The sequence below is a fragment of the Cydia amplana genome, chromosome 20, assembly GCF_948474715.1.
Source record: "Cydia amplana chromosome 20, ilCydAmpl1.1, whole genome shotgun sequence".
Taxonomy (NCBI): Eukaryota; Metazoa; Arthropoda; class Insecta; order Lepidoptera; family Tortricidae; genus Cydia; species Cydia amplana.
This window is the reverse complement of record NC_086088.1, coordinates 283,592-302,310: the sequence shown is the minus strand read 5'-3', so window position 1 is coordinate 302,310 and position 18,719 is coordinate 283,592. Positions and strand designations below refer to the sequence as shown.

The following is an 18,719-nucleotide window of genomic DNA, read 5'->3' as shown; positions in this document are numbered from 1 at the left end:
ACCTTGAGGGGACCGCACCTTAGAATCAGAGGTTTATTTGTACAAGCTGAGCAAAAGTACAGTGCGGTTAGTAAGGGGATTAAGTGTAATCCCTGTATCTTCTAGATATATTATGCCACTTGCAAGTTGCACACACTTTAGAGGTATACTCGAAATCTAGTCCTGGGCTATAAGTGTCTCTCTCTTTGTCAGTTTGCGAATTTCGGTTTTCAACTTGTTCGAAAACTTGGACGGGAAATACAAATGTCCCAAGACTGATACATTGATTCTCAGTTGTAATGCTATGATCTTTGTATAAATGATGAGTTGTATGATTCTGACCTGTTTGGACGTTTTACTGATAGCGCTCTTATCGGCATGTCACGAAGCAATCATACACTAAAAACAAAGTGGATTCCGCTCAGGAATGCACTGATAAAGAGGCCTTGAATGTTTACTTTTATTTGAAGATGGTCACTCGCTTTAACACTGACAAATTTAAGACCATTGTAGTTTCTGCTGGTAAAGGAAAACGTAGTAAAGTTCGTAAAAGCAAATTATGAGGAAACATCATCTCAACATCTGGACACGAGACAAATTGAAGATTTGTTTGATACCGATTTTATCTAGTGACCTAAATTAGGCAACTGTTGGACCACCCAAAGTAATGGTCTCGGGTAATTAGCGAATATAACTGATATAAGTAGGGTTCGGTGTGTTTTGTACATTCCAGCGGCGGGCAATTCGGCTGGAGATGTCGCTATTTATAGCGGAAGGTGGCAGACGGGCGGCATACCGCGGTGTACGGAATGGTAGATGCCATCGTCCACGCAGTTAACTCACAATTCGTAAAGCTTAATAAATATATTTTAATTGCAAAGACCAATGGTCAAACCAAAGTGTAAGTACATTTGTACCTTGGGCTCAAAAGTGCATGTAATGTTTCAGAACCTTCGTTGCCCTAATTCAGAATTAACAAATTACTATTATATCAAACATTTCTGACAACTAGAAAAGATCTGGCATCTCGGAGCGGGAAACATCGAACTATCGTAAGTAAGTAAAATGTGTTTTTTTATCTGTCTATAGTTTTCTCTCTCCGCACTCGATTTGCTATCGATTCAATTCCTTGCTCAACATATACCTATAACAAGCAACAACGGTTGCACTCCGGGAGTGTCGATAGAAGTGAAAACTCACCTCACTATGTTACCGACGCCCGGTAACACGATATAGTATACGTTTAGCGGAGGTATTCTATTTATTTATTATATATTATTATCATTCTCAAATAAGATCACACTTTTCATTGACATGTTTATTTACATACTGCCATGACAACGTCAAATTATTTGAACATAGGTAAAGAGTCTTGAAAAGGAGTCCGCAACATAAATATCAAATAACATTGAGTTTTTGTTTATTGATTTAAATGCCATTTAAATTATGAGTGGCCACCTTACGGGGCTTACGGTCACGTGATCGCCTTACGCCCCTTACGGTCACGTGATCGCCTTACGCTGTCTCGAGTTTATCATTTTTCCCCACCTCAAAAAGTGCCCAACGCCGCTAAAGAAGTTTTCACTTCAAAAATATTCGCCCGGTGAAAATAATACACTTTGGCTTGAATAGATTTAAAAATACAGAGCATAGCGGCTCCGCAAATCTATTTGGTTTATTTACGAATTCTCAGTCAAGTTACGAATGAACTTGCACTTTATTTCCTGCTGAATAAGATTCATATATTCTGGCAGCAAATTAAATGAACTTTTGAGACGGGAGGTGTTTTGAATGGCCGAGGCGAATGGCAAGCGGAACGATTCGCCGCACCAGCAGAAATGCATTCGTCACAGTACTCACAGTACAGAAGCTAATGAATGTTTGCACAGCTAGGCTTTAATTAAATTAGCTTTCTGCAAACTGGTGCTTGAGAAAGTTTAAGACTCGCTTTTGTTTGGCTCAGGACCGCTTCGGCCTCAGTTTCATTTCGTCATCTCCATAAATCGTCCACAGTGCCATGTCGTCAGCCTACAATTCCTAAATCGTCACCTTCCTAACTTGCCTACTTTCTGATATCGTCAATACCCCATTTTGTCTAAATTCCTATTTTGACCATAGTGCCAACTCGTCCAATATCTGATATCGTCAATATACCATTTTTGTCTACGTTCCTATTTCGACCAAAGTGCCAACTCGTCCGCGTTCTTTTATTTGAATTGAGAATGTAGAATTAATACTGATTGTCACTTAAACTGTCAGAAGCAGCACACATTTTATTCAAATAAAATATTTTTTCTAGCTCAATAGGTATCTAAGAAAGACAGATAAATAGGTAGTTACAAGTGTTTTTTTTTCAGAGATGGACAACGAATATAGCCAATCAATACTACTTGGATTTGTAGAGGAAGCTTATCAAGCTGAAACACAAGAGTTTTTCAGGTTGAGATCAACCGATTCTACACCTGACCTGTACGTACATCGTGGCACACAAACACTATGTAGTTGACGAGTTGGCACTGTGGTCTAAATAGGAATGTTGACGAGTAAGCACTATGGACGAATTAGGAGTGTTGACGAATCGGCACTGTAGTCTAATTAGGAATATAACCAAGTTACTACAGTGGCCCACGTAAGAAAGCGGGCGAGATAAGAAAGTGACGATATAGGAATGCTGGCGAATCGGAACAGTAGACCAAATGCGAATGAGAACTACTTAAGAAGTTGCCGAAATGAAACTGAGGCCGAAGCGGTCCTGAGCCATTGATTCTGGTGTAAATCTTATATGTAAAATAACACTAACAACCACTTTTGCCACCGCAAAACCGTAACTGTTGAAAGGGGAAAGTAAATGTCAAATAGGATTGGATACCACAGCAACAGTAACAGCAAACAAATAGGTTTTAAAACCTAATTCGTCATGTCTGTTGTAAGAGATATACCTCCTCTAATTCGCTAGGTACACGACTGGCGCTGTCCACATTTTGTCGGCATTTCTAACATAAAATCTTATGAAGTAAAATTAGTTCCAACGCCTGCCGCTAGCATTAATGTTTGACATTATAAAATATTACGTGTGTTTGTCACAATCAGCGCCACATAGCTATTACAATGGTCGGGCAGTTTCGACGCTACTTTTGTCACTTCAACAGGTTGCTGGTCTTACTTGTTTTCTACGACCTAACAATAGTCTCGATAAATTTAGCTACTTGTGTATTGTCAATACCTGACTAAAGTCAACAATCAAAGTTTTTACGCATGAAATGCTTCACACGAACTTATAGTTAGAGCCATTGTTCGCGCGTTGCGTGACTGCGATTAGTCGCAGACTTCCGTCTCTCTCACGCCGAACCTGACAAAGGTGAAGGTTGCGGCTAAGTCACGAATAGTAACAATCTTGAATAAGAAAAGACACAAACAAGTTCAATTAAAGAAACTTTAAGATAAATACGTGGAGTAGGTGATGAAAGTAGGGACGCAGACGTTGATTTTTCAGCTAAACAGTCAGCTAGTACAAACAGCAACACTCCAAACTGTACATCGGTGGACCTTATTACAAAAGGCATGAGGTCCACCGATGTACAGTTAACAGTGGGCGATGGTACTCAATAGAGTATGCAACCGGGTTACTAATGGATTACCAAAATTTTTTATGCCAGATTTTCATATCCCAAACAATGTATCCCAAAAATATAAAAGCCAACTAATCATTTCCCAACTAAACAAGTCGCATATAAATATTTCCCAAGAGAACGACATGCAAAAACATACTTTGACATTTCCTTACTTTGGCAACATTTATTTTACCAAATTTCAATTACTCTACACAGAACACAGTTGAACTAAGTTACCAAAGAATACAAAAACCATAACAAAACATGACAAATGTAACAATTATCAAAAAAAACGTGACAAACTTGTATTTTGGCAATTACTTATTTCGACAATTATTATTTCACAATTTTTATTTATTTAATATAAACCATTTTTTGAATTTCGAATAACGATATTCCGAATTTATCGAATCTTGCTCCGCATCTGCTCCGGCGCTACGGGCAAAGCAGCCCCTTCGCCCTTGCGTATCGAAGCGCAGGCACTAATGCTCTGCGCTTTGCTACGGCTGGCGAGGGCTGCTTCCCCTCCGCGCCTCCGGCTTTTTATATATGTACACTCTAGGGGTAGGACAGACAAGACCACGTGAATAGTGGGGTGCTCCGATTCGGATTTTGGTTAGCCGGTCTTATTTTGAAAATCACGAATTTCATTATCGAGTTTACAAAAGATCGAATTTCTGAGTACCGAATTAAGTACTTTATTTCCGATCGGTCAATGATTTTTCGGAATAGACAAATTCAGAAAAAATATTTTCGATTTTTTTTATTCGGAACTTGTGCTTTCGTTCATATGACAATCGGATAAGTATTCGGAACGAGCACAGTCGTGATTTTGTTCTTTCGTGGTTTTTTTAAGTCATAATTTCGATATTTCGGACATATAAAAAAAATCGGGATTATGAAAATCGAGGTTATGAAAGTCGGAAGTATAAATAAATAAATAAATAAATATTAATGGACATTTTTAAACAAATTGACTAAGCCCCACGGTAAGCTCAAGAAGGCTTGTGTTGTGGATACTCAGGCAACGATAGATATAATATACAAATACTTAAATACATAGAAAACAACCATGACTCAGGAACAAATATCTGTGCTCATCACACAAATAAATGCCCTTACTGGGATTCGAACCCAGGACCGCGGCTTCACAGGCAGAGTCACTACCCACTAGGCCAGACCGGTCGTCCAAGTATTTCGGAATATTTGGGTGTTCCCGTAAAATATAGGTAATACTGTAGTGTAGTTTTTCAATGCGGGAGGCTTGGTTTGCCCACTTTACCTAACCCAGACGTATAGTGTTGAGTCGCTCACTCGTGAGGCACCTCATTTGTACCACTCATTTTGTTAATTTGTCGCAGTACTTCGTACCGCAAAAATGTCTTACTTCACTCCTCTATTCATTTTACTTGATTCTAAAATTATCTTTCTCCTAAAAGTTTTATTCTTAACCTCCAGAATTGCACTCCAATTAAATGTTACTATTTATTTATTTATAAAGGAAGTGATGAATACATAAATATGTATATACATTAAATATTTTTGTCGCCGTTGGAATTAATGGAATAGTCGACGATGAAAATATGCTAGTACCTCACCTCATTTGAAGTAAGACATTGTAACAACTCATTTTAGTAAATGAGGTACTCATACAAACTCATTTTAAATTGATGTCCTACCCATCACTACAGACGTAACACATTTTTAGTAACATAATGTTTTGGATAGACATAATTTGTCAAGTACTGGTTTTGCAATACATTTATTTGAACAAACATTTTTTAAGTAAATATATTTTTGGATAAAATAATTTTGTCCAGTGATTTATTTGACAAAAATAAATTTGAGCGAACATTTATAGTCCATGTAAAACATCTGGGAAAAAAACAGTTGGTCTTATAAAAGTTGCAAAGTAACAGTTTGGGGAATTATCATTTGTCGGATTTTAAGTTTGTCAAATGTTTATATGGGAAAGATTGAGTTGACAAACGTGCAGTTGGTAAAATTTGGTCAATAAAGTTTCGGTACATTAAAGGGATCCCAATGCAACCACATTAGGGTTATAGAAACTTTTAGAGAGTCAATCAACATTAGGGCTAAAATCTTCCCAATGCTTACTGAATACCTCCGGCATCCGTGGATTATGAGTGAGCCCAATTTGAAGGCTTGTCACATGTTTGTCGATTTTGAAAATAAAGAACTCAAAACACCAATTATTTCAAATTTGTGTTTACGTTTCCGACGACGGACCAACCAAATCGTACTTGTTCCTTTTTAATTCGATCCGCCGGTTGTTATGTTATGCAGTAAGTAGCAATTGTAGCAAAGCATATGGCTGAGACATTAAGAGCCAACAGGAGCTGAGATTTAAATATTTTAGGTAAATATACCCGTCTCGCTAACGGAAGCGGCTCCTAAAACTAGTGCGATAAGGACAAGGCGAAAATCCTGCGTAAAAATCTAAAAAATCGAGGTTTCGTACTCGACTGTTTCCTCCTCCAAAACTTAACCAATCGTAACCAAATTTGGAAATCTAAATGATTATGACATTATCTGTGTCGGACCGTTTTGCTTTTTTGGCTAATTGATATAAGTTTTGAATAGCGCGCCTCTCATTGCGGCATAGTCAATTAGGCCATTTTGGCCATTTTTGAAGGGCTCTAGCGCCTTAAAAAACAAAAATATCAAAAAAAGCAAAACGGTCCGACACAGATATTGACAATATTAATCTGCGTTGAAAAAATCATTGCTCTAGCTTCAAAACCCATGGAGGAAACAGTCGAGTACGTTTGTATGGAGAAATGACCACTCCTGTTGGCTCTTAAAAATCCCAACTCCACTGTAATTATGGCGCCAGCGATCGCTAAGAATATCGCCCGCGTGTTTCATGCGCCCTGACCTGTGACCGGGCAAAAATAGCCCGTCATTCACCCAACATAATTCTACTCACTATTTTTAAACCTTACGTCTAAGTGAATAAGGTTCACCGATGACCAATAAAGGGTTTTCGGAATTCTTGGAATGACTAATCTGGATTTTTCTGGACTTTTCAAGTGTTCTATTTAATTCTGGAACAGTGTCCTAATGTAGTGACGTAATGGGACTATTAAATTATCATTAACATTAACACTTGAAAGTGTGCGTGCCTGGTAATGGGATATGTGTCACGTCGGTCACGAGTATAGTTTATCCAGCGAATCGTGGTACTGACCTTGAAAACCCTTTTTATGGAAACTTTGACAAATACTAAGTTTAGCTATTGGGCATGGTATTTGAGCAAATTATTGTTAATATTGTTATCATTCCCAAAGCATTAAAGGGGATCTTTAAAAAATCTAGATAGAGCAACGATAGATTCACAAGTATATGTAAGCTACCCTTAGCTTTACTCTACGGCTACTTTAACAAGTTATTTTCATTCTAAATATCCAAATGTATTACAAAATCAGGTTAACTCAGACTAGACTAGGCAACAACAACTTTACAAAGAATGTTCGTCAAAATAAAAGACATGACGGTTCGGTTATTTAGATTCGATACCAGGAAATAATTCCCACACGTACATTCATACATTGCAGAATTTCCACGGTACAAATTGAGATTGTTCGCCAGTCGGACCACCCGCGGACATCCGTATTTACACGCGTCAGCGCAAATGCTTTAAAAATGTTCTCTAGAACCGCCGGGAAAACATCGTCGACTGAGGCGTGCGGCTGTTTGTCTTACACAAATGTATACTAACAGTACCCGTACCATGAGTCATTGACAGTGTCAAAACTGACATATACGCTAACGTCTACGTAATTTACTTTCTCGCTCGCACTAATATACGAGTACGAGCGAGATGCATAGAAAGTAAGTTACGTTCTCATAGCGTTTATGTCAGTGCCAAACTGGTAGTAGTAGCACAGGACCCAGTCTTTGCAGTTAGGTTTATAATTGTCAGAGAACAATGTATGAAAATTGGTTGATGTTGATGAATAGGAAGGACCAAAGTTCATGACATGCCTTTATGGCTCTATAAACAAGATTTTGTTTCGCGTTTCATTAGAGCATTAGCGTTTTGGCAGACCAGACATTATTTTACCACATAATAAATCATTTATTTTATATGTATGTATGTACATACATACATACATATAAAATAAATGATGTATGTATGTATGTATGTATGTATGTATGTCAAACAACAAAGGCAATGGCGGGGGGAATTAGCGTATTAGTTTCGACATTCGAATATAATAACAGCAGAGCAGAGCAGAACTAGAAATTATTGCAGAAAGATTTGCCCTTAACTTCGCTGAAGTGCTGCAGTTATATTAAAAGGAAAAGTGAGTTTAGCCGTGGACGGAAGCAACAAGTTCCCGTCGTGCCAGTAGAAAGGAGGAACCGAGGTTTCATCGCGCAAGCGCAGTGGACACGGGAGTGGCGCCCGCGCATTTCGTTTACTTACATCCTTATTTTGGACGTAATTTTAAGGTCTTTTAACACATTCAGTGCCGAAAACCCGACTATCGGGTATTTTATGATTTCGTTCCCAGGCCGGACGACCCTATAGTCGGGATCGTGGTATTACAGCTTTCTATGACGAAATTTTTGTGGCCTGGCGCGGATGTCTTGTTTGGCTGGGTGGCAATGTGTGTTCAGAAAAGTGTCAAAAAACAAAAAACCAACAAAAATCCGTCTACCTTTTTTAAACTTTAGTTCAAAGTAAAAGCTAATCATTCCAATTTCAAACTATGTTCCAATACTTAAAAGAAGCCAAACATGCTTTAAAAGGCTGGCCTGACAATAGCCAAAAAAGCATCCGGCCAAAGTGACCATGTCTCCAACAGTGAAGCGATTTGCCACCAAATTCCATTGCGTTCTGACCAAGAACAGGGACAGAACCTTGGTTGGTCACAGTCGGCCTTCTCTTTAGAGTCCGTCTGAGCTAACTTTGCACCGTGTTGATCATTGAACAGAACAAAGTGAGGGAGAGTCATGTTATCACACTTTGTCATTACAACTACCATGCAGACCATGCAGAGTTACCTAGGTCCGACTCTACCTTTTATCGTAATATCGTATGCCGGAACATGTTCAGATTTTCAGATGTTGATTGGTGAGCAATTTGATCGAAACTATATAAATTCATAGCTACTGACTGTAGAAACAAGTTTTTAACAGACTAACAGCAAACCAACCACCATAATAAGCCACCATCGACCAAAGGTTTACGACCGTGTTCAACTACAGTTTGTAATACTAGTTCGTAACTAATAAGTCGAGCGCAGACAATCGACGACTGTGATTGATCGATCACACTTTTTGCCGCCGCCATAATACCAAAGGTCTACGAACAGTTCCTTCCAGTTAACTGACCATACCTTACTCTTATTGCATATAAATAAGGTCTAGAAATTATCATCCGTCTAATCCGCACCACGGTAAAAACCGTATCAGCAATCAGTATAGTGCTGATTGGGTGTAAAGTTGTTCCGTCTGGAGTTCAAACTTAGAACAAATTATAAAAGTTCAATTTGCATTTTAATTTATGTCTCAGTCTGCGAACTCAGTGATGGATGACCCTAATGAAAGACCACTTCCAGCAGCTGATACCAAAGCAGAATATTATTTTCACCTCAGCAGCTCGAACAAGGGTACTTTGCTACTTAAAAACAGTGAGCAAAATCGCATTTTGCTCACTGAGTGAGACAAAATGACATTCAAGTGACCTTAATATTCAAATGTCATTTCAACATGCGGGGTCTAATACAAGTTCGAAATACTTGGATTTTATTATCTCTGTCCCTTTCACGTCGTTAGCAAAAAGAAAGAGACAAAAAATTTTCAAACGACATTCAACGGTATATTGACGGTTTATAATAGACCCCCGAAAAACGTCAGAACGCATCGTTCCAAAACACATACAAGTATGAATTCTTAATATGTAATTAATGAAAATAAAGTTTCAGATTTGATAAAAACACTATATTTTACGTAATTTATTGTACGATTAAAATAATGAACTCAAAAAAAACACAGTATATCACGTAAAATAAATAATTATACTTTTAAGAATCTCTACAATAGTTTACAAATAGTAAGTATCCGTAATTCGGACCGTATCTTACAATGTTTTTTTTTTTTACAAAAAAAAAGTTGCCGATTCAAATGTCAATCAATTGATGGTCGTTGTTTTCATATATTACCTATTTTACTGAAATTTACTACGTTTGTTTGTTTGTTTTTGTGTTTGATTGTGATAATTATACTTAATTGTAAGTATATCTTAAGAAACATGACTAAATAGGTAAGTGATGAAGAAGGATTACATGTTTTCGGGTTGTCTAAATGTTCTCACTGCTGAGGTGAAAAGTTTTATGAACTACACGAGATCAAAGTTATTTACATCTCGTGCGCTTTTGAGTCCCTTACTACGCTCAAGATTCTAAATTAGATTCACTCGCTACGCTCGTGAATCTACTATAGAATCTTTCGCTTGCACGGGACTCAAAATAAGCACTCGAAGAAATATCAAACTTTGATCTCTTGTTGTACAAATAACTATTACTCGTATTTGAATTGTATGCCATGAACTCCACCAAGATAAATTATCTACTGAAACTAGCATAAACTTTAGTAATATAACCTTGGAACTCTTGGAAGACATGAATTGTCCGTACGGAACTGTTCTTGGTAAATTGTTTCCGGATCGCTCGGGCAACCGCACTTAATAGTGTCTGGAGTTTTGCGGTTTGCATATTTCATTTACTAATAAATAAATATAAATAATAATAATAGCGAAATAAATAATAATAATAGCAGAGTGGGCCTTGCCCCGCCGCCGGCGGCACCCTAGGTTAGGTTTTTAGTGTTCCGTACAAAACTTTGTTCACGGAACACTTATGGGATCACTTCGGTCGTGCAAATCGGTTAAATGTATTTATAATGTGTTTATATGTATTTTTTATTGTTTTGTAATTTACTTTTTATATTTTACTTTTATATTCATATTATACTCATACTCATATTTTATTAAAAATATAAATTACAGGTCAGGCTTATAAAAACCCTAGCCTAAGAAGGATGATGATTATAGTAGTTTATGCAACAGTGATATAATAAGGGTTCTTAAAATTCAAGGGTCGAAGTTACAAAACGAGACGTAGTCGAGTTTTGTAAAAAAAGACCCGAGAATTTTAAGAACCAATTATGAGCTGTTGCATACATTACTTTTTCTATGACAGCTGCAGCAAAAAAAAAAAAAAAAAAAAAAAAAAAAAAAAAAAAAAAAAGTTAATATTAAAAAAAAGAGTTATTATTAAAAAAAAAGAGTTATTATTAAAAAAAACGAGTTATTATTTAAAAAAAATTGAGTTATTATTAAAAAAAAAAAAGAGTTATTATTTAAAAAAAAAAAGAGTTATTATTGTAAATGAAAACATACCTCTTTCAATCAAGATGATCGGAACTTGTATCTTTAAAAAAAATAAAGCAGTTGTATTATACTCATAAGATGACTGCTAGCAGTCATCTTATGAGCCTATAGACAAAGCATTCAAATGACATTGCTTTAGATATCACTGTCAGTCATTTAATTGACACATTTAAGTGCTGGAGTAGAAAAAAGTATATAATAATAGTTAATAGCGGAGTATTCTCCGATAGAAACACTTTATTGACAAACTGTGTACAGGAGATGACATTTATACAAGAACATTGTCCCAACCACAGACTTAAATATACCTAGATGACGCAAATGCATCTACTTCGCGTGTCCGAACCCCGACGAATCGTCGAGGTTGACCGTCGCTACTGACAGTCCACGCGCGTCAGTTGTTGCAGCTGGTAGTTCGTAAAAAATTAAAAAATTCCTCGTTGCGTGATAAGTAACTGCAACAGCCCAAAAATTGCAAGCACCCAAGGGCAAGGACATATTTCCTATCACAGGTAAGTAATTTTAAAATGATATTATGCGTAAATTCATTTTAAAACAATTTTTTAAGTATTCCAAGTTGTGTTTCCAATAATATACCTAAGTAACTATAGATTAACGTTACAAAACTATATTTACATTACATTGCGCGTTTGCTTTGAGCGTTTGATCTGACGTTGTATGTTAAAGAGTCGATGAATATCGGAACTAGCGATACTGTCGCGCATCGCTTCGACTTCGTGGTACAGGCCATTTCTCATTCGTCTGTCAAATTTAGCGACTAGTGTTGTTCGTTCTACAATATCAATAATCGATTCTAATCGATTACTCGATTTCGAACAGACGAATGATATTATCTAGTATTAAAAAAAACTATTTAATCGTTATTATTAAAAAAGGAGTAATTTGAACATATACGAATATATGTTTATACGTTTAGTATGTTTATAAATTACTACCGTGTTTCAAAAAAACTTTCATTATTTTTGTTTTCCACATGATCCAGTCATAGATTTTGTAAATACCAGTTTCATTGAAGGGAAAAGTTGGGAAGAAGATCATTCGTCTGTCAGAAAATCGATGTCATTCATGACAATCGATTTGTGATTTTTGGCGTGGTTCGCGGGGGAGCGGGGAGTGAGCGAGCGAGACCGCAGATATAAAATCTATGAGTATGAGTAAGACAGTTGAATCGTAGCGGGGCAGAGGGGCATCGGTGTCTTTGAATCGGTTAGGGTTTCCCATCACTAAATTGCGGCTGTGACGTCACAGTAGGTGGTAAAAAGTCGGCACGCTTGGATTCAATACAAATCGTGATATTTGCTTTATCTATGGTATATTTAAGTCTGTGGTCCCAACAGTACCCGACATGGGCAAGTAGTAACCTTTAATAATATACGGTACGAAAACACACTTCCATGAAACTGTTCTATAATTTATGTAGGTATTTAACCATTTATCAGATACTCCGATGCATAACATTCGAGTGATGTTTGGTGGTTGGAACGATCGTTTTCAGCAGCAGTCGAGCGGCAAATCTCGAATCACGACATTTACTAACACGATTTTATGATCGTTCCCTCATCACGTACTCGTAAGGTAATTTGGAAATGAATGTAACGAGGTTAGGTTCTAACTGATGTGATTTTGGTGTAAAGCGAAATAAGTATAGGTAAAGGATCCACAAGAATTAGAATTTCTCATTAAGTATTACAAATATTAATAACAATAAAACATTCTGAGCGGATTAACAGATTGCAAACAACAATAGTGACAATATTACTCAAGAAGATTGCAATAGTAATACTTGATAATTAAATAGCAAAACCAATTAAGTTGTATCTGCGACAGACAAACAACACAATTAACTATAATTGTCCACTGCTATCTAAAACAGATGACAATAACACTAATAAAGAACACTTAATGAAGACTTCTGCAGAACTTAAAGCAATTGCGATATCTTAAACACGTAAAAGTTTTTGAGGTCGCAGATACGAAACCTGTCTCGAACCTTATTAAACGATTGCTCAATGGCAAGTGTTAGATAACAGACCGGTCCCGCAGACACGTTGACACACAAACTCATAAACTCACGGAAAGTGTTCCAACTGTTTTTTATAAAGTGGCAATCATTTTGAAGTAGGACTAGACCTGAAATTTAATTTGGTGGCGATCACAATATTTGAATCAGAAATGGTCGTAGATAGTCAGCAATAGAAGTGGCTATGCCGAGCCTAAAGTGTACATTAGTTATGATTCAGATAATTTTGAACACCTCGCTCGCTTATGTTCTTCTGCTGTTAACTGTAGTTGGAGGAGTTGGGAGCCATAGCAAGTAACTACAGTAGTCCCTTAAGAAAACATTGACAGTGAGCTTATTTAGTGGGAAGAAATTAATCTGAAACGGTTAAACTGTTTGAGTGAAGATGAAGTAAACAACGGCGAGCGATGCGGTGATAGAAAACCGCTGTGGGAATCATATACAATTCCAATTAGATTCCTATACAAGCATTGACAGTTCACGTATGTATGACTAAGAAAGCAGAATTATTCAAGCAGTTAACCCAGAAAGCTACAATGCTAATTGGAAAAGAAAACACTGGAAAACAAAGACGTTTTGTTCCGGCACAAACGGAAATATGTGCATTCAGTAGTCAAACGAACCAAATATTCAAATGATTTGTACACGACTTTATTGTTTACAAAGCAAGAGGGTACGCAGAATTGAGACAGTTATTTCGTAAGTAACTTTTGCTTTTGAGCGTAAATATAGAAGATAAACAGACTGACTCCCCGCCACATTTACCATAGCATAATGAATGTTCGCAACTGCATGAATGTCACATGGGCGTTGCCGATTCTTTACAAGTTGATGGAAGGAGTGTTCCTTCTTTAAGATACCATTACTGAGAAGAACTTAGCTCAATCAAAGGAAATTCTTCTAAAATCACACAGTATAGAGGGTTCTTCTAGGGTACCTTATTATACTGGTCTCTGTAAATTCTGCACTGTAACTGTAAGCGAATGACCACACCTTTAGCGTATGCGGTGCAGTTTCTCCTTACCTCGTTTAAATGCAGGCAGAATCGTGACAGCCGGGCCTTTTGTTTGTAAAGCGGCATAAATAAAGATATTTACAACCCGCTGGTCACGCGGCGAGATGATTGAAGGAGAAACCGCATTACAATTTATAAATACGGGAGAACGTGGAATTGAATGGTCCATGACGAATGAAAGCAATCGGCGAAGATTATTTAACATGTCATGCAATCGCGGCGATTTTTTTGTGTGTGCAGTAACAGTAAGCAGACACCGTACACTTAAATAGATTCAAAGATTTAACTTTCAATTCGTCAAATTGATTTATATGACATGGTTCCATAGTGGCCTAGGAATCAAATTGGTTTACTTTACCTATTGTAATAATAAATAGCGAAGAGACTCGACCAACATCTTGAGACTCTCGCTAGGTGGTTGGATCAAGGGTCAGATGCAGAAGGCGGTGATCTTGGACACGGCGCGGATAGTCCACCGGTTCCTCTCTCTGCGGCCCTGACCACCGGCAGCTTGGGCCTTGCCCCGCTGCTGGCGGCACCCTAGGTTAGGTTTTTTATAATATGTTTATTTATATAGTAGTTTATGCAACAGTGATATAATAAGGGTTCTTAAAATTCAAGGGTCGAAGTTACAAAACGAGACGTAGTCGAGTTTTGTAAAAAAAGACCCGAGAATTTTAAGAACCAATTATGAGCTGTTGCATACATTACTTTTTCTATGACAGCTGCAGCAAAAAAAAAAAAGTTATTATTAAAAAAAAAGAGTTATTATTAAAAAAAAGAGTTATTATTAAAAAAAAAGAGTTATTATTTCAAAAAAATTGAGTTATTATTTAAAAAAAAAAGAGTTATTATTTAAAAAAAAAAGAGTTATTATTGTAAATGAAAACATACCTCTTTCAATCAAGATGATCGGAACTTGTATCTTTAAAAAAAATAAAGCAGTTGTATTATGACGGTCGTCTGGCCTAGTGGGTAGTGACCCTGCCTGCTAAGCCGATGGTCCTGGGTTCGAATCCCGGTAAGGGCATTTATTTGTGTGATGAACACTAATATTTGTTCCGGAGTCATGGATGTTTTCTATGTATATAAGTATGTATTTATCTATATAAGTATCTATATCGTCGCCTAGTACCCATAGTACAAGCTTAGCTTAGTTTGGGGCTAGGTTGATCTGTGTAAGATGTCCCCCAATATTTATTTATTTATTTATTATTTATTATACTCATAAGATGACTGCTAGCAGTCATCTTATGAGCCTATAGACAAAGCATTCAAATGACATTGCTTTAGATATCACTGTCAGTCATTTAATTGACACATTTAAGTGCTGGAGTAGAAAAAGTATTTTGTATTGTTTTTGTAAGTGTTTTTGTATTTTATTTTTATATCCATATTATAAAATAACCTAACTTAAGCTTGAAGACAAATAAAGAGAATAATAAAACTGATCGACTGTCACACCAATATAACCCAGAATTTTATCGCAAAACGTCCAGATAAAATTACAGACGATTCTTCATTGAGTATTGAGGTGAAATAGTGGATAAACTTGCCAAAATAGAATATAGGTATCGCGCATTCCGAGAAACGTCGAGGTGTTGCCAACATAATACTGCTGATCTAGATTTCATTTCCTCGAAGCTGAAGAGACTCAAGAAATGCTGGCAAGAACGCAAGGAATGACATTTAATTCAATGTTTTTAAAAAGAGGACGCCAAAGAAAAAGCGGTGCGAAGAAAAACCGGAAAAGTGGGCACTGTCCTCTATCCTGAAGCAGTAACGACAGGAGGGGGAGATGGCACCGAGAGAGGAAGAGATGCAACCGGAATATGTTCAAGATGACATAGAAAGAGACACAAGCTAAAGTTGCCTGTCGTTTCGACAAGCAGTCTATCTAACACTAATTGCTCCATTAGCAAACTCTAGACTGTTCAAATAATCCAATTCCGGCCAGAAATAAAGCCATTACTTTAATAGTTCTTAACGACACCATTCAAAGATTAAAACATGCATATTCAACACTTATAATGTGATTTTGAATGGTTTGAGGTCTTTGTTTGTATGCAAGGTGGCGCAATTTGTTGTTTGGAACACTTGATTACCTATAAAATAATCAGTGATTGCATACGTAAAAACATCTGTAAACTAGGTTCACTTTATTAGACTTATTGATAGCTTAACGAGTAGGTAATCCGTTTGAAGCCTCTGCAAGAGAGGAATTGAAATTCTTGACATCGTAGTTTTATTAAGATCATGAACTATTATGATTACTCATAGCTCAGGGACAACTCACGCGACAACTCCGGACTGCTCTATTGACTTTAATTTTGCTAGCCCAATGAGTAACCAGCAAGAATGTGCGATGAGCGAACCAAGGTCAGCTAATGATGTAACCGCTGCCTCGATTCGGCTGCGCGCTTTTATTTAGCAATACAACCGCACAATTTTATTGTCCGACGTCAATCGCACTTATCTCGTAACCTCCAAAAGATGACATCACGATAACGCTAATGATAAACTCAAACCTGTTTTCAATTAGATCCTAGAAATATTTATAATGCTGACCTTTCTTAGCTTGTTTCTCACGTTCCTTTTCCTTTTCGCGAGCCTTTTTGTCGCGCTTTTCGCGCTCCTGCTTTTCCTTCTCCAAGCGTTTCATCTCCTTCTTCAAATCCTTCTCGTTCTTCCTCGACTTGGTGTCGTCGATCTTTTCCGACAGGATGAAAGTCCCCGTCTGGACTTTTGCGTCCGTTTCGTCCTTCGGCCTCATCGCACTCACTCACACTAAGGGTAATGTAATTATAGAAACAGAATCCCGTGTTTGACTCTAAAATTTTTCGATTCCACACTCGACTAGCTTCTTATCAAGACGAGCGTCGACGCTCGCGATTGGCGAATCCGTATCTAAGTTATCACTGACACTCGACTGTTTCGAAATCCGGAGGGGCGCTACGATAGCCGCGAGTCGCGTCGTCCGTCTGTGGCGCGGTCCGGGGCAGCACTGCCGGCGCCGACGGCGCGCGCGCCGCGTCAAACTCTAAAAATAAAACCTTCACTTCCTATACAGCATATGGAATCAGAAGACGATTTATGGGCAATGAACCCATGAAAGCTTTTCGCGGTGACTAAGCTGAGCTGGTGTTTACGTTCGATTTCGATGCCAAGGTTGCAGAATTAACAACGTTTTATCGGCAATGTCAATGTCATCGTTGCCATTTCCGACCCGATAGTTCATGATTGAAGACGTAATGCAAATAAAGCCCATTATCTCGAGTGAAAGCCAAAGAAGGCTCTGCCGCCGAAACGGGCCAGAGCCGATTTGGGAAGTCGCAATCCCGAAAAATCAGTACAGAGAAGATCACCTTGGGAGCGCTCACTTCGATACAGCCTGGCCAAATATGCCAATATTATTTGGACAAAAAAAGTGCAGTTCCTTCAATGAGCTCCCGTTACGTACTTTTACTAGTGTCTATATTTGCTCTGATCCGGGAATATTTATTATCCATTTCTCTAATAATGTCAAGGTCCGTAAACTTTACGATAAGTAAACAGCGATAAGAAGTGTTTTCTCAATCATCAACCAAGCGGCCATAACTTGTTGCACGTAGGTACATAAATATACAACTGATAATATAGTAGGTCTTTTGTATTTGCTGTCAAAGCGATGCAGCTGCAAATTATATAGTTAATGACGTCGGACTCTATTATCTGTAAAACTATGAATAGAGCTTAGGTGTGCTTTGTTTATTGTATTGTAAATTATAGAAATTTAGATTATCTAAGTTTATGACACAATACAATACATATACTCGTAATGTTAGTGTGTTGTTTATGAAAATACTGAGTTTTCTTCCAGCGTTTCTATTGGGAAAATTCCCGAAATGGAAAAATAATGAGGGTCCCTAGAATCAAAATACATACTTGACTCCACACATAACTAAAATAGTTTTCAAGTTACTAGCTTAAGAAACAGAGCTACAACCGCGAAAATCGAAATTACGGGCATTTTTCTCTGTTACTCTAATTACGCCTTCATTGTAGGTAAGTAGGTAGTTGCACCGTTGTAACATGTATTCTCAATCAAAAGTCAAAACACATTAAAAAATAATTTTAACACAAAAACCTACTCATTTTACTTAAATTAATTACTTAACCCTTTGCTTTGTTTCGTTTCCAACGAGTTTCCAGCTGTTTCGTAAAGCAAGCAAGTCGGCAATATTGTTCAGGCCGAGGGCATGTCGAATCCCAGAGAAACGCGACAAAGGAGCCGCGGCGCGGGATCCAAGAGCGTTCCCAGAGCCCGGGCCTGTGTTGGCAACGCTATCCAAGCATTCGACTCGGCTCGACAGAACAACTACCTAAGATAAGAGTTTTTTTCAAACTAGTGACGACATTGTGATCTTTTTACTCATTTTTATGAACTTTCAGTGATTTCCTCAAACGGTATTAGTGTAGGCCGCTGCTTATGAACATACTACGCTAGAAATGTTTTCTTGTCTGACTATTCATTCCGCAGGAGAGTCAGGGCTCGGTCAACCGTGCGTGACCGAGGGCAAGGAACTATAAAGTTGGGAAGTATATTATGACATTAAAGAAAAAACTCCTGAGAAACAGTAAGTTGGCGAAAAACAAGAAAACCATAAACAG

The 18,719-nt window shown here is 37.5% G+C and overlaps 1 protein-coding gene across 1 annotated transcript in view; it reads right to left on the bottom strand.

The window, feature by feature from the left end:
- LOC134657541 (actin-binding LIM protein 3) overlaps nt 1-17,089 on the bottom strand; it is a 97,261-nt gene extending 80,172 nt beyond the window's left edge. Inside the window, exon 1 of the mRNA XM_063513117.1 lies at nt 16,638-17,089. Coding sequence (XP_063369187.1) covers nt 16,638-16,842 — 205 coding nt within the window. The 5' untranslated portion in view covers nt 16,843-17,089. The remainder of the gene's footprint in view (nt 1-16,637) is intronic.
- Nucleotides 17,090-18,719: the final 1,630 nt, after the last annotated feature.